Below are 21,547 nucleotides of genomic sequence, written 5' to 3' on the forward strand. Positions count from 1 at the left end.
AAACTTTAGTGCATACAGACAATTCTTTGATACAAAGCATTCAAGCCAAGGGCCAGCCATCAGTAATCCTCAATAACCATAGAGATATCTTAGCTAAGATCACTGTATAGAATTAATGTTACAGATAGATCTCTCTTAGTGCTACAGGATTAAACCATGGTGGCTTAACCATGGCATGCAATGACTCATCTTCACAACTCAAAACAATGCTAGAGCCAACTAACTTAGAAAGTTCGCAATAATTTGTGCTTGCTTTTTGAGATGATTTAAGAGAACATTACATACTGTTCGCCTGTCAACTCACCATGCACCACACTGTCCAGTCCAGCGCAATCCTGGTAGAGCTCATGGTAGAGAATGAAATGAAGTGGGGGAGGTGTATGGCATAGCCGGCATCCGACTTCCCTGAACCATGGCCCTAGAGCAAGCTACAGCCTTTGCTGCTGGTATCCTGAGGCAGCTAAGTCCACCTCCAGGAATCCCCATGCACTCAGGTGGAGGCCTCTGCATGTCCCTCCCAGGTATGCAGTTCCCAGAGAAATCAAATCCCACGTTTCTGAAGAACAGCTTGTCACAGTCCTGGCTGAACCCAGAAAAGAAATTGTAAGAAACGGTGAGGTTTAGGAGACTCTTGAGGTCACAAACGAGGTCTGGGAGGTCCCCTGAGAACTGGTTGTGGGCTATGTTAAGGACCTCAATGTCAGAAAGGCATGACAAGGAGCTTGGGAGATGGCCTGTGAACGAATTGAAGCTCAAATCCAAGACTTGTACATCACTTAGAAAGCCGATCCCTTCCGGAATGCAACCTGTTAGGTCGTTGTTCAGGAACAGCACCTCCCTGATGCCAGGTCCCACGTGGCCAAAGCTGGCCGGGATGGATCCAGAGAACTTGTTGTTGGCCAGGGTGATCACAGAAGCTGGGGAGTTCCAGAGGATCATGGGGATCTGGCCTTCGAACTGGTTGTTGTTGAGGAATATGCCGTCCAAACCCCCCACAAAGAGCTCATCTGGGACTTCACCTGAGAAGCTGTTGAACCTGAGGTCAAGGTAGATGAGGTTTGGGATGCGGAGTGTGGAGGTGGGGAAGGGTCCTGAGAACTGGTTGTTACTAAGGTCCAGCTCCGTGAGGTACTGTAGCTCTCTGAAGGAGTCTGGAATTGTACCTGAGAACCGGTTGCTGTTTAGGTGAATGATGGAGAGATATGCGAGGAAAGAGAGCTCCTTCACCAATGAGCCTCTGAGGTTGGCATGGTTGAGATCTATGCCTGCGACCACAGAGGAGGAGGAGGAGGAGGTGCCCTCAGGTGGTTCGGAGCAGAAGACACCTCTGTATGAGCATACATCCGGACCAACCCAGGAGGCTAGGATTCCTGATGGATCCTCTGTGATGGCTGACTTCCAAGCTTGAAGAGCTGTGTACTCCACGCTGCTGGTGGGATTTGAGGGACTGGTTGGTGGTGCTTGTGTGCTGGCTGTGGTGGTAGTGGTGCCTCTTCCATTGATCCAGACTCCAACACCACCACCACCAATGCCAACACTAAATGCTGAGGTTTTTAGGGAGAAGAGTTGGAAGAAGGCAAGAAGGAGATACCACCATGTCTTTTGCATCTGACTAAAGGAAGGATTGGAGTCTCTCAGGGCTTTTGGTGGATTTGAGAGCTGCTCTCTGATGTATGTGCCGGTTGATGGGCTCCTTGCACTCCTGAGTCTATCTCCTTTCCCTGTGGTGCTTCTGTCTGACACTGAGCATCATCTTATTGCAAGTGCTAAAATTGTCAGCATCTCCAATGGTTAGTTCGAGAGAATTAAATTGTGTGGGGAAATAGCATTTATGATCTTGACTGGGATCTGGTTGGTGGTACTGTGTTTGAAGTACGCAGTTCTGAGTCTTCAAAATCTGCAGAGTGGCCACAAAAAAGCGAATCAACCCACCAATTAACTCAAAAGTGTAAGTTGGAAAGTGGTAGCTTCTATTTGTTCCATTTAAAACATGCTCATGTATATAATTCTTAGAGGAACAAGGTGCCTCATAACTGGATTGCACAACCAGTCTTATTCTTTCCTTACCGACAACACTTCCGAGTGGAGAACTTTCTAAGCATGCACACCTCACTGGTTATGGATGATGGGGAGACATGGAAGGTGGCAGAATGTCTGATTAAACATATCCTACTTTTTCTTGCTGTTGTGGCTTTTTTGGACTGTTGGTTTGTTTTTGAAGCAAGATCAGGGCAATCACTGAACACAGAGAAATTGTAATAGATAAGTGGTCTTCTTATATCACCCATGGTGTCAATTTCTAATCATGAAGCTTGGCAAACCTATTTTCTATATTCCTCGTTACATGGCTTCACAGTGTTCTTTAGTTAAAACATGTTCAGAAACTCAGTTTGATGGTATGATTTGCATGTGTTGTTTTTTCCAATTAAACTCTTTTTAAGTTTCTCAGTGGATGTAGAAGATGGAACTGACTGATTCATATTGCTTTTTTGTGCTTCCAGGTTGGTCCATGTGGACCTTGGTGTGTACACATCCAAATCGATGGTGTTCTCCCCACTGTATTGATGGAAAGCATCTCATGATTCTATTCCTTTTTTATCTTTATGCTTCAAAGTGAAAAATGTCCTACTAGATCGCAACCCATCCAAGAACTTCTATGTAGGCCTCAGATTATTGATGGCTGCAATTGGTACTTCTCTTCTCTCTTTCATGTTCTTTTTCTTTGCTTTTGGAACAAACATTTAAACCTGTTGGCTCAAGCATGCATCAGAAGTCACTATATGCAGTCTTAACTATTGTGGCAGAAATCACTGTTAGCTTGTGGACTTTGGAACTCAAGATTTGTGTGAACGTCTTTTTTGGTTGAGGTCAACGTCGATTCTATCGTTAGGTTCAAAAAGAATCCAAAGCTTTTCTTCCCGTCTTTGTCAACATCTGTAAGTCTTCTGTTCTCATTTCTCCATCATATTATGCTATTGCCACTTGATAGTTCATCCTCTCCAGGAAGCTCCAAGTTGGGCACACTCATGATTGATGGAATGTTATGCCAATAGATGACAGTCCAATATGAATTACTGTGAAAAACCCCTTTTTTTATTTTTTTTCAAGAAAGTGTCATTTATTTTCAAAATTTACTAACAGTATTTTTTTTTTTAATATCTGAAATAGTCTTGATTTGATAAGCCAATCACATATTCTTTTTCTTTCCTTTCTCTATGGGTCGGTTCTTAGGGTAAATTGACCTAATTATAATGTTTTTATATTATATTATATTGTTTTCAATAATACTAAGAAAATACTGTATCATAGCATAAAAGTATTATGATAGAATTTTTATATTATGTTGCACTATTTTTTAGCAACACAAAAGAAACATAATATACTAAAAAAATACTATAATATAGTTGTTTTTAACTAAAAACATTATAATTAGATCAGTTCATAGAAAAACAAAGGAAAAATGGGTACGTGGCTAGGAGTATTCTTGGTAGTAGGTAATTCTTGAGAATATATATATATATATATATATATATATATATATATATATATAATGAGTTGATTTAGGGTAGGAATGCAAAAAACCCTTGTCTAAGTGAACGAGATGTGGCCACACCGAAGAATAAATAATCTTCCCATTAAAGGGGGGAGAACGTGACGTCCATTCAATTAATTAAAGCAACATCCATTTAATATTAAGCTCGTTGCACTCTTTGACATCTCCGACTACGTGGGCGGATGCCATGCCATGCCATGCACATGCCCATTACTTAATAATAGCCCACATGAGTCTCGATGGCCATTATTTTGTGCTATTATCTCATGTTAATTAGCAGGTGGTGTTTCCTCGTCGTCACCAGAAGGTGACACGATCGCTACTCGGTTGCCTCCCCCGAGACCCAAGGGATGCTTAAGCCCTTCAATTAACGATTAATCTAATCCACCTGTTCAAGTGTTCCGCCGGAACAGCTTCCATCCCCCTCACTCAGGGATCACGAACGAACCTAATCATCCGTTCTTTAGCGGGGAACAGGATGTGTATCTCCGGCCTCAGAGATACTTTACATCGTCCGCTGCAAAGAAGACGAGGAAGAAAGCAGCAAGCAAACCAAACCCTCCCCTGAGGCGGATTCTTCTGCTTCATCTGCCCAATTTGCTCTTCGATCTTGGCGTCGAATCCCTAAAGGTTGATCTTTTTGGTGGGAATTTGGAGGAAAGATGAGCTCCAATCCGAACAACGACTGCGCGGGGTGGCTTTTCGCCTCGGATTTCATCTGGGACGCTCGGATCATCGACGGCCCCTCAGCTTCGAGGTGATTCCTTCTTCTTAGTCCTGCAGTTTAATTTCCTTGTCCGGTTTGTAGATTAAATGCGTTGAACTTGTTTGTCGAGTTACCTTGTTATCAACAAATTGGCAATCTCTCCAGTACAATGTATATCATGTTCTGTGAACAATTTGGTCTATTAGATATTGGCCTCCATGATCTGATTAATTAATTAATTGAATAAGATGATTTACTTGCATCTTAATGTTCCTTGAGAGCATATCTATGTATCCCAAAATTGTCATCAGCTTGATGTTTGATGTTTCTTATTCTTGTTGTGTCATGTGCAGTGCAATGCTTGGGTTTGATGTGTTGAGCAAGGAGGACAACTGCCCAAACAATGGTTCCCGGAAGAAACGGTATGAAGTATCTTTCTTTTCTATGGAGTACACGCATCTTTCACCTGCATTTAGGGTAAAGTTGAATAAGGAATCACAAATTTTCCGAAAATTGTAGGATTTTCTTTATGATTGGTAGTCACATCAGGAAACTACTATTAGGAAGAACTATTGTTTGTTTATGCTTAAAATAATTTCTCCTCATGATTAAGATATTGTACAACAACAGCATATAGAAGACAAGTGCAGTTCCTTCTGGTAAAGGAAAAGTGCCTCACCAGTTTACTTTTGCACTTATTGTCATGATTATGATATTTGCATGATCTTCTCAATATTCATGTCTATATCATGTCTTTTATTCAGTGTCTCACCCCAGTATTTGATCTTGGATGAGTTGTAAGGCATGTGAAAGAATATACATAATATCTTAAGCTGAATAAAGTTTGATCAATTCACTTTCTGCAACTTTGATATCGAGATCGTTGTTGGTAAGTCAATCTTTTGTTCTGATGTAACAAGTTGAGAGAATTTCATTCTTCAAACAACACTTCTTCCTTTCTTTTTTAGGACATCTGATGTGAATACTTGCTCATTTTGTTGTTCTGCAGAAACCGTGTGGAGTCATGTGCTGCACCAGGCACAAAAGCTTGCCGTGAGAAACTGCGAAGGGATAGACTCAATGATAGGCATGTTCGACCACCATGCAACTGTTGCCATATGCTGGAAAAGCAGCCTGTTTGTGAGTATCATGTTATGCATATTATTGTCCTCCACCTCTGATTCATGATGTTACATGATCAGGTTCACGGAGTTGTGCTCGGTCATGGATCCTGGAAAGCCTCCCAAGACAGACAAATCTGCCATTTTGAGTGATGCCACTCGTCTTATGAACCATTTGCGTCTTGAAGCAAAGAAGCTCAAAGACTCGAATGAAGCACTCAAAGATGCCATAAAGAGTCTGAAGGTGACAAGTAAACCACTGTCATATTCATCTCTATTTATGTTGCTTTATGTCTAGCCGGTTGAACCGAGTTCAGATATGCAAAATTTAGGATCGCAGTTGCTTTTTCAACTATAGTCACCACCATAACATGGTATCTAAAAACTGCAAAATGGGCTTAAATTGCACTAGTCAAGCATTCGGATCAAGACCAACCGGGACATGCTTTACAGCCTCTATGCTACCTCCATCAAACTGCAACAACTATGGGTTCAAGATATAGAATGGTCAAACAAATCATGGACAATATAGGCAGTTCTCATTCATCGTATTCCATCGACACAGTCAAGTTAGCTTCCAAAATATATTTTCAATAACCAAAACTTCAAAAACAACTAGGATGAACATATTTCTATCGACCGTTTACAATTACCATGATAACAAGCTTTCAATGTTTCTTGCTTCGTTGGCATGCCTTGCAGGCAGAGAAATTGGAGCTAAGGGATGAGAAAATGAGGCTGAAGGCTGAGAAGGAGCAGACGGAACAGATGCTCAAAGCCATTAGCACTACACCCCAGTTCATGACTCAACCAGCTGCCGCAACTCCTCATTCAGCATCAGTTGCAGCTCACATCAAAACCATCCCGCACCCGAACTACATGCCAATGGGCATGTGGCGATGGATACCTCCAGCCGCTTTGGATACTTCTCAGGATCATGTGCTAAGGCCGCCTGTTGCTTAGTAACTTTTTCCAATATCCTGGCATTAAAAACACTCATCATTTAGCTTGCATTGGTTGTTAATGTCAACTTATCTAAATGTATTGCAGATTTATCATCTGTGTCAGAATTTTTTAGTCTCATTCAAGTTTTTAGATCTTGGTAAATTGTAACAGAACTAAAATTTTATGAAGATGGAATGGATGCGTGGATTATGACCAGCTTGAGATGGTGTTTGGCAAACTGAGGTGGAAAGTGCAGCTCATTCCTGTCGTTGTGGAGTTTGATCAAGCTGTTAATGACTCGTTTAATCCATATATATACTTCCAAAGTCAGTGTTAATTGTACTTACCTCTCTTAAATGTTAATATGCATGTTCTTTGTTCTATTCAATAATTATTTCTCTTAAGATAGATTTACTATGAATTGAGTATTTCAGAGATCTCATCGAGCTAAGAGTATTTGAAAATGTTTCGTCTTTTATTTTATGAAAATGAATTATTATTCCATTATTTGGGGGGAAAAAAAGGATCAAAACACCAGATGAGCAACATCCGAGTTGGGTATTCTGCAATCGCCTCCACGACAGAGACCAAGTCTCGAGAACAAACGACGTCGATCGTCCATGCTGCCTTCACGCCAACGCATCAAATTCCATGCACGATAACATCACGCAGTTGAGGTTCTTCTTTTCTTGCATGTTCCATCATGCTCTCGATTTCGATCGCAAATGTACTTCTCAAGCTGCTGCTGTTGGTGCCAGCTTTGATCGAGGCCGAGAGAAAGTAGGAGAATAAGAACAAGGCAAAATGGAGGATATCTCTTTCCAAACGCACTCGCAGAGACATTAAAGACGATGACGACTAGGAGCAACCTAAGAAGAAGCCTTTTCAACAAGAAAGGCAGGCATGGAAGAGAGAACACTCGATTCTATTCTTATCCGTCCTCCACGTCAGATAAAGACTAAAGAGGATGCCTCTCCCTCTCTTTATCAATGATGGAATATGTTCCTAATTTTGGGGTTCATTTCGATTCTTTTATCTTGAAGGGATAAATAAATATATATATATGTATATATGATTTTGTGAAACAATTATTCATCAAAATGACTAAAGCATATTTGTGCGGTTTGATCACGACTTTTAACACGAATCAGATGTTCGTTACGTAACCGTTTATAGTTATATGTCGGCGCGGGACCACGTCACCCCGGAGAGGTGATACGGTCAGAAGGAATTATAACGGCTGGAGGTCTTTGTTACAGATTATAACGGAACGAGCCGATACGATGTGTTTACTGTATATATCCCCCGCGCGCGGGTGATCGATCGGATAGACGGCGAGAGACGAGGGGAAGCGGAAAGAAGAACAGAGAGAGCCACTTCGCCCCCGCGAACCCTAACCCCCATCTCGATCCCTAATTCGATCCTCCAAAGCATCCATTGGAATCAGTCTTCTCCTTCTCGATCCTTGCCTCTTTGCTTGTTTCGCGTGGGTTTTAGGAGCGGGAAGGGGGTTTTAGGAGGAGAGATCGAGGATGCCGATAGACGCGGCGTTGTTGGACGATATCATACGGCGGCTTCTGCTGTCCAAGGGCTCCCGGCCGGCCAAGTATGCGCAGCTAACGGATAAGGAAATCCGGCAGCTGTGCATCGCGTCGAAGGAGATCTTTCTCAGACAGCCCAATCTGCTGGAGCTCGAAGCCCCCATCAAGATCTGCGGTAAAGTGGCAAAAAGATTTAGTTTTTTCTTACTGCAGTTTTGTATTTGGAGTAATATTCTTTGATCATAGAGTAACATTCTCAAGACAACATAGTATGTTTAGCTACCTCTTGCCTAAATTAGGGTAAAAGTTGATGCTGACATCGCAGAATTGCATGTTCTTCAAGCTATTACTCATCAGCTGTACAAGATTCTAATGGGTTGTTTTGTCAATACCATTGCTTGATTTGCTTTATTCTAGCAACTTAGTTGGCATTTTCGAATATATCATCATCGGCTTAACAGCAATGTCTGTATGGTATACAACATTCCACATCATGCGGCTTCATGTAGTCTTACCCTTGCAAGTAAAGATGATATTTCGCAGCTCGAATTATGGTCACTCATGGTACAGAGGAGCAACCTTTTCGCGGTGGCAACATATATTCAAATCTAGTTTGGGATTAGTGTTCTCTACCTTCATGAATCTTTTGACATGGTGTAGTCATGTTGATTGATTCTAGATTCCTAGTAGAGGATTCATATTCAATCATCCATATGGGTTGATGAAAAAAAGGTGATGAAGGATCTTCTCCGTGATAGATTTTTTTTCTCTCATGTTTTATCTTGTGCCTTCTAAAATGACCAGTAATCAGTGTTCCTGGGGTGATTGTTGGTAAAAGCAGGTTCTTGTAATATCATGTAGTCTAGACAGAGGAGCATAGGTTCTCTTCCTCCGGTGCTATCCCTACAAATCCTTCAGACCTATCATTTACTGCCTGGATTTTGTTTGTGTGATACCAATCTGGATCCTTATCTTAAGAATTTGGAACTTTAATTTTGTCACTGCAGGAGATATTCATGGTCAGTATACTGATCTTCTTCGGCTTTTCGAGTGTGGAGGATACCCCCCACAGGCAAATTATTTGTTCCTTGGGGACTACGTTGATCGTGGCAAGCAGAGCATAGAAACCATATGCCTGCTCCTGGCATACAAGATCAAGTACCCAGAGAGCTTCTTCCTTCTCAGGGGTAACCATGAATGTGCTTCCATTAGTCGCATATATGGCTTTTATGATGAGTGCAAGAGGAGATACTATGTTCATCTATGGAGAGTCTTTACTGATTGTTTCAACTGCCTCCCGGCTGCTGCACTTATCGAGGACAAGATACTCTGCATGCATGGGGGTCTATCTCCTCAATTGAAGAACTTGAACCAGATACGAAACATTGCACGGCCGGTGGATGTTCCAGACACTGGTCTCCTCTGTGATCTGCTATGGTCGGACCCTGACGAAAACATCCAGGGCTGGGGAGAAAATGATAGAGGTGTCTCTTACACATTTGGGCCAGACGTGGTAGCTCAGTTTCTTCAGAAGCTTGATATAGACCTCATCTGCCGTGCCCATGAGGTTGGTGGTGTCATCTAGACGGTTCATTTGTGGTTTCGACACATTTGCCATGAGCTATGGTGCTTCGCATTGCTTGACGATGAACTGGTCACTTGGGCAGGTCGTGCAAGATGGATATAAATTCTTTGCGAGACAGCAGCTGGTGACACTGTTCTCTGCTCCAAACTATTGCGGGAAATTTGATAATGTCGGTGCTATAATGAATGTGGATGGAAATCTGACATGTTCGTTTCAGATTCTACAGCCAACTGAAAAGATGGGATTGTGGAATAAGTTATCACGATCTGGAACATCTCCTGGAAAGGTATTAAATATCAATCTCTTTGCAATTTAACCAGCCATAACTATAGTACATTGGTACGATGAGTTGTCATGTTTGAGATAGCATTATATATTCTTTTTCTCAAATCATTTTCCATCTGAAATTGCACAAATTTTAATGGGATTCTTCTCTTGCAAATTGGAGGCATGTTTGTAGTCGTTTCTTCTTCATCCACCAGAGGCCAGTGATGTAGTCGTGCATATTTATAAGAGAGAAGAAAAACAAAAGTATACTTTTTTTTTTGTTTGTTTTTTTGCATAGGAAACTAACATGTTTTCTTTTGATATCATTTATATGTTAGTTAGCCTAAGGGATATGGTGGTTTCCATATTAATTCATCCAATCATTTAATAGGCTTGGAGTTTTGGGTTTATAACCTGTTGACCTTTTTTGATTGGAATAGATGCGGCACTCGAACGATCCTATTATTGCAGGCTGACATAATAGCTTACAGGGGATATCTGGTGACCTAAATCTGAATCATTTAACCAAATGTACATTATTTTATAATCTAGTCTTTTTTTTTTTTCCTTTCTTTGCCTTTTTAATTGAATTTCTGACCATGGTCTAGTCACATTTGGCTCCTTAGAAACACACCGCTCTTTAGACTAGCAGTATGGGGTCTTAAATGCAAGTGATTGCTGCAAATAGGATACAGTTCATGTGGAAATATGGTTTAGAACTGGTATCATCACTCCAACTTGTTCTTTGGATGCATGTCTGATATTTTAGTTTTGTAGAACAAATGATTAATCTTCTTATAGACAAGACATTCTTCATCAGGCAAAGTTGTATTAATCGATTTTTTTTTCTGATCTATTAGTAGGTTTGTTAAGACGAGACTCGATCAATTTTATTTAATCTAAACTATTGATCAAAATGATAAGTTTAATCTTTCAATTTTATTTGATTTTAACTACATATCAAAATATTTAAATGGAATTTGATATTAATATATTCATCAAATCCTCGTAAGTTAATCTTAATTCAGATTAATATTTATCAGTTTTTTCTTGCTCTATAATCAAATTTTATTGGGTTTTGATGTGAAGAACTCTGTCCGAGTATGAAATGACATCTGCAGTCCTTTTAGTTGATCTTGAATATTTGACAGACAGACCTTTTGAAAAATGTTGTTGTCAAATATTCAATATTCAATATTAAAAAATTTTCTTTTTCAATATATATATATATATGTATATATATATATATATGTATATATATATATATATGTATATATATATATATATGTATATATATATATATATGTATATATATATATATATATATATATGTGTGTATATTGCATATTCCTTTTATGATCTGCTTATTGATATTGTCAGACCATGCCAGTCATAAGGACAGACAACGCTTTTAACAAACTCATTTTCTAAGGTCCTTTTGGCAAAGCTACTGTGCTCTGTTCATTGTGGTACCGTTGATCATGAATGCCGCAAAGTGCAACTTCCGTATTTGTTTCCTCACATCTAATGGTTCATTATAGCTGTCCTGAGTTGGCATATAGGAAGCATTGTGTCTTCATAAATGCTTAGATTTGTTGTAGGCCAGTGGTGATGTTGTCTTTGTCTGGTATTTATCAGGTTTGGAAAGATTGAACTTATTTGAAATGGGTTGAATAGCTGGGAGGTGCAGTCGTAGGACGACATAAAGCTGACAATTCTCCAACTTTGCCAGAGTGCCAAATCTATAAAAGTAATTCTCCAACTTCCCCTCTTCTGTACTGGTGATCCATAGGGTATGACGTTCGACGGTTACTTGTATTTCCACTATTTTCATATGCTTTGAAGTTTGTAGTCTTTTTACTGTATGTATGTGGTCATATTTCTATTTCGGGCCTGATTCCAACCGCTTCCACTGAGATGGATGCTATTTACTTAATCATTTTCTCTCGGGTCCTTTCCATAGATGTTTAAATTTCGGGATTCGCCTATCTCAATAAAACGTGTCATGTGGGTGAAGTAAAAAACACAAAGAAAAGTTAGGATCACTGGTGCCGATTAACAATATACCAAATGAATCTAACAAGCGCCACACTACCCATATTTTATTGAGTTTAATCATACAACTTACCCATGAGGACCAAAAGTGTCTACCACTCGTGTTACAGTAACAAAAATCATCAACGCCGGATGTCAATACTCCCATTTCTTAATCTCCATACCATCGGGCGCGCTTCCCTCCACCTTCTTCGAGCCAACTTCACCCCAGTTCGTGGACAAGACCGTGCCATTTGATTCAACCTGTTTTCAGGTGCCAAATCAGATGAGCCTATTCCCACCGGAGGTTTAATTTAAAGAAATAACCCTTCCCGTCCCGTGTACGACAACATCCTATGATCCTAAGAGAAGAAGGGGCAAGTATGCTCTTAAGAATAACAACTTACAAAGGACTTGCTCATTGCCCTTCTAGTGTCCTCATCAGCATCTCTGTAGATGTCCTGGAAGAATTTGTTCAGTGCTGCATCACCATCCAGCTTCTCATCTTTCTCCTGAGAGAATCAAAACAGGCAGTTAAGAGGACTGGCAAGGATTTCTGATCTTCATGGGATTCTCCAACTCGACACAAATACTACATACACAACAATAAACAAGAAACAGACTAGGCTAAAACAATTAAAGGCATTTGCTAAACTGAAATTATAGCAACAAACAAATGTCTCATCTGCCAATTATTCGTATACCTCTTTCTTCACTTCAGCTTCCAGCTTATCCCAATCAACTTTTGACTTCGAGGATGGATAAGATGGTCTTTGCTGCATTGTAGCTGCATCTTCAACATTCAATAAGGAGACCGTAAGTAGGATTATCCAGTTATAAATATGAATTATGAGTCATCGATGCTGCACTCATAGTATGCTTCCAAATTTCATAGTACAATTCCCACCCCAAAAACAAGCAAGCAAACAAAAGAACGTTCTTAACCTGACCGTCAATCACCAAAAGCTTTCCTCCCCGTCATTCGGCAAATTAATGCCAAATGTGAAAAAGAAAAAAATGAGCAAAAAACGATGTCATCATGAAGCAATGCATTGTTGAATAGAAAAAGGAAAAGGAAAAACAGTGCTCGTCTCAAAGATATGTAGTCAGTAAACCAAAAACAAATGAAGACTACTAGACTAATAATCACAGACTCAAAAATGAAAGAGGCAACTGTGGTCCAACAGTAACGAAAACAGTGGAGCCAACTGTGGCAGTGATGAATGGTGGAGACATTGGTAGCTGTGATGGCTGCACCAATGATGCTATTGGTGGTTACCATGCGGTGGAGACATTACTTAGCATTTGTCGTTGCATCCTGCATGATTGCAACTACCACCACAGTTACCAAGTGGGGGAAGTCACTTCCACAGTGGAGGCAGCCAATGGCAATGGTGGCAGTTATAACAGTGACCACAACGGCAGTGATGGTGATGGTGTAATGGTGAGCAGTGGTTGTCACATTGATAACACTGTTAGTGGTAATGCAGCTTGCAATGGGTGATGGCAGCAATCACATAAATGGTGATGGCAACAAGGTGCGGTGAAGGTGGTGGTGGCAGCTAGTGGTCATGCATGCAGCAGCTGCAACATGGGTATTGGGTCAAAGGTTCCCATCAGAATTCCTTTTATGGGAAGCCATAAGGAGGTTCCCACTTCCCCAAAGAAATGACTCTTCAACCTTTTTAATGAAAAAAAAAGGTTAAAAATGGATTATCAAATAACCAAAATTTTGAGGAAGTAACTTTGATGACGGGGTATTTACAAAGGGTCTTTAAGAGGTTTTTAAGAGGAAAAGAGAAGATAGAAATAAATTGTGAAACAAGGTTATGACAATATGAACACAAACAACCTTATAGCAGGGTGGCATCAACAAACCAATTGCAGCTTAACTAAAAGGTATTTAAAACTAAAGAATGTAGTTGTCATTGCAATGCGATAATAAAAAGTTTGATGACCATAGGTCAAGTACCGAGTATCAACCATCAAAATTCACAACAAGTAAACAAAATTATGAAAACCCAGATTGAAGAACCTAGAACATCAAAGAAACTCAATCTGAATCCTATTATTACCATCAAAAATTCACACACAGGACACGTGAGAGTTCTCTTTTTATGAAATAGGTAACCTAATTTCAGTGCTTAATATGAAAAATATTGATCATGATGGTCTCTTCTTGCCAACTTCATGACGGGACAAATTCTTCATGAATAACATCTTAAACTAGTTGCACAACACAAAGTAGAAAGTTGGAGGATGTTAAAGAGTCTACATATTGTCCTATATTTTCAAGGTAGAGTGGTCACTAGGACATCAGTAAGAGGATTGTGGGGCATGACCAACCACAATGTAAGCATTAGAACCAGTCCAAACTTCAGTTTTGGCTTAATAAAAACCCATATGCACAAAGTTATGTGAGATTTTTTTAATCTGATAATTTTAATCATTTGAATAATCAAGATGCCTTAAAAGTATATTAATTAGTGGCAGTATTTCTATTACTGAGCTAGTTATTCTGCTAACAAATTTCAACTTACAGAGTCCTAATTGATTCAAATTACAAATTATGCATTTATCAAAAGAATATCATTCTGCAATTAATTTAGTACTTTGTCAGGTAGGAGTTCTAACTGAACTCGGCTCAAATGCTCATCACATCAATGTATAAGGCAAAAACATCTAATTCTACAGTAAAAGGATGCTACAAAGCACAAAGACGCAAGTTTAATAAGATGATAGACAAGAATAGCTTCAGTGTCTGTAATTGCCTATCACATCAATGTAAAGAAAGTTAAAGCAACCTGGCTTTTGTAGTAACAGGAAACTATTCAAACACGGTAAATGTCCCTATAACCAACTAGAAAACACCAAAAATATCCTTATGGTTCCAAGACTTCCTGTTCAAAAACATGCAAGTAAATATAAGAATTTACCTGAAAATGTATTTATCTTCTGAGGGACTGCTTTTCCACTGTATTCCAGTGAAGTCCATGTAATGGTTTCCGCTTTTAAAAGTCGGATTTCCACTTTTGTAGACAAAACCTGATATCTGCAATTTGCTGGTACAATCTGCTGATTCACCAAACAAAAACCCCAAACAGGATGTAGATCACAATAAACAGACCTTTTTCTTGAAAAATAAAGTGCATCGACAAGAAGCTCACCATTAACTAAAATAAGAAACTAACCCACAGAAAATGAGATAACTGACATGGAAAGAATAATTACGGTTTTTTTTCTTCTACGGGTAACTTCAAAGTCATCTGAGTCACATGTGGCAAGTTAACATGTATTAGAAGTTGTCTCTAGTGTGAAAACTAGAGTTGCATGCCCATTCTGATGAGAGAAATGAAAGTGACAGACCACAGGCTTTCTACAGCCTCAATTTCCACAACTGGAAGCCTTGTTTCCCAACTAGAAAAAAGCAACCCTACTATGGCAGCAAGTTTCACCCTCTAAGTACATGTCAAATTTTACATGTATAATTAGATATATGAAATAGCTCTCGTCGTTGGATATTTGTCATAAAGCATAAACAATCTAATATTTTCACATTTAATGTGTCAGCCTATCCATGTGACTTCAAATTGATATGCCATATCCATAGATGACCAATGAGACAAGTCTACCGACATTTCAAACATAGAGGAGCAAGATAAACCCACAGTAAGAAAGAGAGTATTTTCCAACAATTCCTTTAACAGAATACAAATACAACAGCTATGGAAGAAGATACATCAAGAGAAGCACACCTTTGCAAACAAACGACGTTGGAAATGATATTCTTCTCCGAGGGAATCTATTGTAACACTCAACTGGAAATATGAAAATAACCATCATGTCAAAATCAAAAAGTTGTGCCAAACAAAGGAAGCATACTAACAATCACCAAAATTTCATCATCCAAACCCTTCATAGTAACATGGAGTCCAGAAAGGGCACAAATAAAAAGTGAAATAAATGCAAACAATAATTGACAGATTACTCAATTGAAAAGAAATTCAAAGACAGTTCGGATAAAAGAATGAAATTCATAGCGGTTAAGAGGGATGAATGATTTTGAACAATAAGGGCTTAGGAAAAAGCACAGAGACTTCTAGACAAGGCAAGTCTACGAAAGTGTCTAAACACAAATTTAGAAATAAAAATATCCACCTCCTTGGTTGTAGGATAAGCTCACACAGGCAATGATTGGAAATATCATCCAAAATTACCTTGTACGGAAGAATCAAATGGAGGAGAAAACAACAAGCTTGCTATAGGACAATGGTCATTTGAACATCATGTATAAGCCGATAAGACAATGAGACACAACCCCCACAATTAAAAAAATAAATAAATAAAGAACCAAAAAGAAAAAGGAAATTGAGAAGATGGAAGAGCATACTGTTTGTTCGCCAAACTCAACGGTTACATTTTCAGCTGGAATACCTTTAGCAAAGATAGTTAAAACCACCTCCGTAGGAGTATTATAGTAATCATGTCTGCATTACAAACATACCATGCCCATATATAGTTAATTGAGACAAGGATTGCATACTAAAAGAGAACAAAAATAATTATATGTTCATATTGTCACATTTATTCCTGAAAATAAATGCTTCATCACTATCTCAATTCTCAACTAATATTAGTCATTACAGAAAGGTAGAATATGGAATTTAGGACACTAAGAACAAGACATGAACATCACATTGCTATTAGAGAAGTGCCTATATGACTTATTAGAAAAGTTCTATTTAAAACTCAAAAATAAACGCAAAAAATAAAACAATAATAACTATTCAACATTGCAAAGACACAAAATAGTATCAACAAAGAATTCAATAAATACATAAAAAGGAAGTATTTTGAAAGACAGAAAATAACATTTTCGTTGAACAACAGCAAGTAATGAATTCTGCAGATTGTGTCAAAATTATGAATCTTTCTGTACTGTTCCAAGTCAAACCGATCGAATTGGTATCATACATTGTGGTGTACCATGCGTCCCTCATAATGACCAGTGCAAGTCCAAAAGGTCTGGACCAGCCAGCCCAATATAAAAATAGCATCATAATGTGTTTTGGCCTAGATTAGGATTATATAATCAGTAAGAAAACACAATTTTGGATTATATATTGCATGAATAATGATTCAAAACATGTATTACAAGTTGTATATGAATAAACACGTAGAGTATCAATAAATCCTAAACATGGCATGATGCATTTTCTAGAAACATATGATGAAAAATCTGATGTCTTACCTTGTAATATATCTACTGCCATCAAAATGATCACCTTGACTCCATGTGAAGAAATTCAAGGTTCTGGATATGACTCGAGATTATAATTTTAAAGGAGCATGCAAGAAATTATTCCCACAGCAACTAATACTGTTAAAATGATATACCATTCAAGAAACAACATGGTTAGCAATCATGATATCATTGTCATTGATAACCCATGTTGTGGTAAGCAACTGGGACAAATATAGCTGTCGCAAGAATGGCTATACTGGCTACAGTATAGTGGAATTACAACTATGATCACCATGTTGCCATTGAGTCTTAGATTCTGATGGCCAACCATCACCATTATGTTGTTGGCCATAAGATGATCTTAGAATTGCCATATTGCAATTCTGATGGCCAAGATAATCATGAATTGTCAATAACGACAGTTATTCAGTCAAGTTTAGAAAGCGAATTTGAAAAAGATTGCACTGATGAGTGGAAAATTTTAGGCAGAAACTGATCGATTTAGGTGCAAAAAGGTTTTTAGGGTGGGACAGGATAGATAAAGTATGGAAAGCCTACTCCACAGTATACCCGAGCATAACGGTCATTTCATTCCAACTGCCTGCCATTGGTAAATGGACTAGGTGATAATACTTATTCTGAACTTGATTGGACAGTACTGCATAATCCACATGTTGATCCCTTACTGGACTGGTAAATTCCAACCCGTACCAGCCAATACATGAGATATTTTGAACTTGATTCAAACAATTTAGTCTAGTCCATCTTCTGGTCAGTGTCTAAGAATGTTTAGATTAAAATTCCAGCTCTTTTACTTGACATTTATGAATAGAGCTGCTATTAGATTATGTCAAAGTTCAACAAATAAAGGCAAACCTTAGCACAAAAGGTTAGCATCACAGATTCAAATGTTGGAGCATGAGAGGTTTATATAAATGGGTAGATGTGATTCTTCCCAGATCCACAAGGACAACAGCACCATGTAGTGGACAATCTTTTTTTTTCTGATAAAATTCAACATATCTGCTGCTTTTGCAGGACAGGGGAAACACATAACATCATTCAAGGCTAATTTAATTTGACCACAGTACAGAGGCTAACCAATTACTATCTATATGACTGTACACTACTAATCATGACCTCTACTGTTATGCATATCCTCTTGATGTAATCATGCTAACATATTGGCCACACTAATAGGCAGTATAACAATCACAGCTACAGAGTTGTGGGTTGAAAAACAACATGAACAAAACTAAGAATACAGCTTTTGAAGATGCAACATAGAATTAATCATGAGAACGAATGCTCAAGAAATTCGACAACATCAAGCAGGTGGAATGTGGGATTGCAGCAAAAAAGAACCAGCAAGTGTCATGTGACACATGCATTAACATATTAATGCTGGTGGAAGTAGAATTTTCCACCTACCTGAATTTTGGTTTATTCGGTGTTTCTTTTGTCTGATTTGGAAGACCATGTGTGGAATGAGAACTGTTCACTTCCTCAATGGTTGTATCTGATGAATGAGACATTGTAGTTGGTGGTGCATTTGGCATCACCTTTTTTGACAAGCTAACTGTTTCCTCTGTGCAAACAAGCATAAATAGAGAGGTAGTTTTTGTTAAGAGGCATCTCAGAATGACAAAGAGAAAGGAGCAACAACATGTAAGCAAACCTATAATATAAAAACTAAAGAGCACCTAGAACTCATAAAGCTTATCTATTTCACTTTTCTTTGACAGATATATACACACACACACACACACACACACACACACATATATATATATATATATATATACATGTATATATATATATATATATATATACACATATATATATATACATATATATATGTATCTATATATATATATATATAACAAAAATGGCTTACAAAGAGATCGATGAGACAATACGGACATTTTTTTACATGTCATATCATGTATGCAGGATATGAGTAAACCTTCTCTAACATCTTGGTATTTAAGTTAAAAGACAACTACCACAAAGAAAGTACCTGCAATTATAACTACAATATAAAAAGTACCTGCAATTCGCTCATCACATTCCTTAATTAATTTGGTGAATCTAGAGTCTCCAGGTGCCAACAGCACACCAGCTTCAAGAGCAGCTTTTGCTGTCTGATACTCTTCTAGCTTGATACAAGCAGTCCTGCCAGTGATATCATATATTGTAATTATCTTTTATAAAATGAACAATGGAAGGTAAAAGTTTCTACAAAATGAGCATACAACTTATTACCAGCCCTCAATACAAAAACCAGATATAGCAAACTAACCCAACCAAAATGATATCCACGAAAACTGTATGCCTCACTAGAACACTCACAAACACTACAAACATAAGCTCCCATAATCTTTTTATATTATTAAGCAAAATACAAAAGAGACAAAGCGTTCTTTGAATTCCATGCCCTCAGAAATCTAAAAGAAATCATATAATTTATTGACACCTCAAAGGAGAAGTATTTGGCTGACCATTCCAAATTAACCATCCATCCCCACTATCTAAGTTTAATTCACTGCTTCTAAGAGTATGTTAAAAACAAAATCATGCAACATCTTCTAACAGTATGTTAAGGAACTAATTCTTCATGCCATCGACAAAGACTTGGGAACTTAAAACACCTATAAATATCATATGTATGTTATTACTAAATATCCTTAGGTGATCCAAAATCATATCATCTAAAGAAAAAAAAAAGAAACACTACATGAAGTTCAGGGATTTAAACAAAGGGGTGGAAAAGTGGCCAGATTGTCACATGGAATATTTGAAACATTGGTCCAAAAACCATATCACTTCATATAGTCACAAGCTACAGCTCACAGGAACCAATGTGCATCGAATAATTCAATTAATAAAAGAAAGCTATCATAAGAAGATGCAGAACAGAGAATCAACAAGATGTCCTGACCCCTTCCGCAAATAGGCTTTGGTCATTGATGGATCAAGCTCTATTGCCTTATTCGCATCTGCAACTGCTTCTGCAAAGTTTATTAAAGTGGGATTAATAACCTAGCAAGGACATCTCATCAAATTGGAGCACCTCATGATGCATAACATGCAGTCTAATGCGAGAGACAAGTTTATTAGCACCCACCAATATCATATTCAAAATTTGTGAAAAAGGTTTTGAAGAACAGAATTGTAACAATAAAGCCTATGCATAACAATATTTTAATCTAAAATAGGGAAATCAACATCGAGAAACAAGCTATTGATGGTTAAGATGTCCAGGGCCATCTTGATGTTTAAGAGCACCTGTTAGCTGATTGTGAAAATGCAAAACTCCTTTCATCAAACAACATTCCATGATATATTCCTCCTCCTTCAAAATCTAGTAACAGTAGGCTTTGAGTTTTATAAGCATCAAATGAGTCAACACTGAACCTGAGATTTAAGTACTTCTAACTATTGCCTTTACTCAAACAATGTTGCTAGATGCAATTGAATGCAAATGTTTGTTTTTATGTATTTTTAAAAGCCAGTGTCGGATGTAAATGTCCACCAGATTCTCATGGGTTACCACATTCAAAAAAAGATGTGAGCAAATATCTCTAAACCAGCCAACCAGAAGGCATGCAGTGTCAAGCAACGAGATCCTAGGCCAACATAAATTGAAGTCTTATCCGTTCTTTTCAGGCACATGAAGATCACACAAAAACAAAACAAAAAAAAACAATGTTTCTCTTAGCATTTATATTTCAATTTTGTGTGTTGCAACATACTCTCACCTTAACTTTTCAGAACCACAACTTCATAATTCAAGACAATAACCTTTAGGCCTGCCATAAATCAAAGTATACTTGCTTCCATATCCAAGTAGCATTTGTCGAGCAACTTGGCTTCTAAAAATAAAAAATAAAATAAATTACAAAGTCAAAGCCTCCTTTATTTCACTAGCCATTGCTTGAAAGGGAGATCATTTATCCAAATCAATTTTAGCAAGTGGTTTCAGGCACAAAAAGTGTACGACTACTCATCAGTAACTAGAAGTCAAATTTATTGGCCGCTCCCATTAATTGTCAGTTTCCCTAATCTTTAGTCGATTCATCATCTATTTGCCCTAACAGTTCACAATCTATACCGAACTTATCGCACGACAATAAACAGAAGAAAGAAAAGCTTGAGAGCGTCGGACTGGGGAGAGGCAAGGTAGACACGTTACCGGTGAAGCTCTCGAGCTTGATGTTGGCCTGAGCGCGGTCGGCGTAGAGATCGGCGTTCTTGGGGTCGACATCGAGAGCCTGCGTGTAGAGATCGACGGCCAGATCGAAGTTGTCGTCGACGAAGGCCTCCTTCGCCCTCATCTCAAGATCCGTCGCCATGGATCGTTGGGGAGATGGAGATTGGCAGAAAGCGACAAGCAAGCGAGGAATCGGAGAGAACGGAAAAGGGGCGAAATGGTGGGGGTGCGGCGGAAGATACCCAGGCGGCTAAAGAATTATAGAGACTTCCAGGTGACGGTTTCGGACTTGGACTTGGATCTCAACCCAGCCCGACCCGAAATGAAGAACTTGGAT

At 38.5% G+C, this 21,547-nt stretch overlaps 4 protein-coding genes across 5 annotated transcripts; 2 read left to right on the forward strand and 2 right to left on the reverse strand.

Annotated features, from left to right (window-relative positions):
• Window positions 1–79: 79 nt before the first annotated feature.
• LOC135617005 (leucine-rich repeat extensin-like protein 4) lies at window positions 80–2,046 on the reverse strand. The gene has a single exon (XM_065116840.1). It carries the CDS (start codon window positions 1,606–1,608, stop codon window positions 346–348), a length of 1,263 nt encoding a protein of 420 aa, XP_064972912.1. The 5' UTR covers window positions 1,609–2,046; the 3' UTR covers window positions 80–345.
• Window positions 2,047–3,821: 1,775 nt separating this feature from the next.
• Window positions 3,822–6,541, forward strand: LOC103991352 (transcription factor ILR3). Its single transcript, XM_009410776.3, has 5 exons — window positions 3,822–4,310; window positions 4,613–4,681; window positions 5,269–5,346; window positions 5,462–5,624; window positions 6,083–6,541. The coding sequence occupies exons 1-5, from the start codon at window positions 4,216–4,218 to the stop codon at window positions 6,341–6,343; spliced, it is 666 nt and encodes a 221-aa protein (XP_009409051.2). The 5' UTR covers window positions 3,822–4,215; the 3' UTR covers window positions 6,344–6,541.
• A 1,175-nt stretch (window positions 6,542–7,716) lies between these two features.
• Window positions 7,717–11,521, forward strand: LOC135617006 (serine/threonine-protein phosphatase PP1 isozyme 1-like). Its single transcript, XM_065116843.1, has 4 exons — window positions 7,717–8,041; window positions 8,874–9,433; window positions 9,534–9,737; window positions 11,357–11,521. The coding sequence occupies exons 1-4, from the start codon at window positions 7,858–7,860 to the stop codon at window positions 11,369–11,371; spliced, it is 963 nt and encodes a 320-aa protein (XP_064972915.1). The 5' UTR covers window positions 7,717–7,857; the 3' UTR covers window positions 11,372–11,521.
• A 268-nt stretch (window positions 11,522–11,789) lies between these two features.
• Window positions 11,790–21,458, reverse strand: LOC103991355 (protein SGT1 homolog). Of its 2 annotated transcripts, none has more exons than XM_009410779.3 (10): window positions 21,193–21,458; window positions 19,939–20,008; window positions 19,048–19,172; window positions 18,429–18,585; window positions 16,143–16,239; window positions 15,508–15,570; window positions 14,689–14,824; window positions 12,457–12,539; window positions 12,160–12,264; window positions 11,790–12,016 (listed from the first exon to the last, which is right to left on the reverse strand). In XM_009410779.3, exons 1-10 carry the CDS (start codon window positions 21,350–21,352, stop codon window positions 11,909–11,911), a joined length of 1,104 nt encoding a protein of 367 aa, XP_009409054.2. In that variant the 5' UTR covers window positions 21,353–21,458; the 3' UTR covers window positions 11,790–11,908. The 2 variants fall into 2 exon arrangements, with proteins under 2 accessions (XP_009409054.2, XP_009409053.2); XM_009410778.3 differs by having other exon boundaries at window positions 12,457–12,545.
• Between the last annotated feature and the right edge of the window lie 89 nt (window positions 21,459–21,547).

Source organism: Musa acuminata, chromosome BXJ2-7 (assembly GCF_036884655.1).
Source record: "Musa acuminata AAA Group cultivar baxijiao chromosome BXJ2-7, Cavendish_Baxijiao_AAA, whole genome shotgun sequence".
NCBI lineage: Eukaryota > Viridiplantae > Streptophyta > Magnoliopsida > Zingiberales > Musaceae > Musa > Musa acuminata.

Excerpts from the sequence above, each read along its gene's own strand:
- LOC135617005 (XM_065116840.1), bottom strand. The coding sequence starts at position 1,608 with ATGCAAAAGACATGGTGGTATCTCCTTCTTGCCTTCTTCCAACTCTTC.
- LOC135617006 (XM_065116843.1), top strand. The coding sequence starts at position 7,858 with ATGCCGATAGACGCGGCGTTGTTGGACGATATCATACGGCGGCTTCTG. Across the intron at positions 8,042-8,873 it reads AGCCCCCATCAAGATCTGCG|GAGATATTCATGGTCAGTAT; the intron begins GTAAAGTGGCAA and ends TTGTCACTGCAG. Across the intron at positions 9,434-9,533 it reads TCATCTGCCGTGCCCATGAG|GTCGTGCAAGATGGATATAA; the intron begins GTTGGTGGTGTC and ends TCACTTGGGCAG.
- LOC103991352 (XM_009410776.3), top strand. The coding sequence starts at position 4,216 with ATGAGCTCCAATCCGAACAACGACTGCGCGGGGTGGCTTTTCGCCTCG. Across the intron at positions 4,682-5,268 it reads AATGGTTCCCGGAAGAAACG|AAACCGTGTGGAGTCATGTG; the intron begins GTATGAAGTATC and ends GTTGTTCTGCAG. Across the intron at positions 5,625-6,082 it reads ATGCCATAAAGAGTCTGAAG|GCAGAGAAATTGGAGCTAAG; the intron begins GTGACAAGTAAA and ends CATGCCTTGCAG.
- LOC103991355 (XM_009410778.3), bottom strand. The coding sequence starts at position 21,352 with ATGGCGACGGATCTTGAGATGAGGGCGAAGGAGGCCTTCGTCGACGAC. Across the intron at positions 20,009-21,192 it reads CAAGCTCGAGAGCTTCACCG|AAGCAGTTGCAGATGCGAAT; the intron begins GTAACGTGTCTA and ends TAAACTTTGCAG. Across the intron at positions 12,017-12,159 it reads GGGCAATGAGCAAGTCCTTT|GTTGAATCAAATGGCACGGT; the intron begins GTAAGTTGTTAT and ends ACCTGAAAACAG.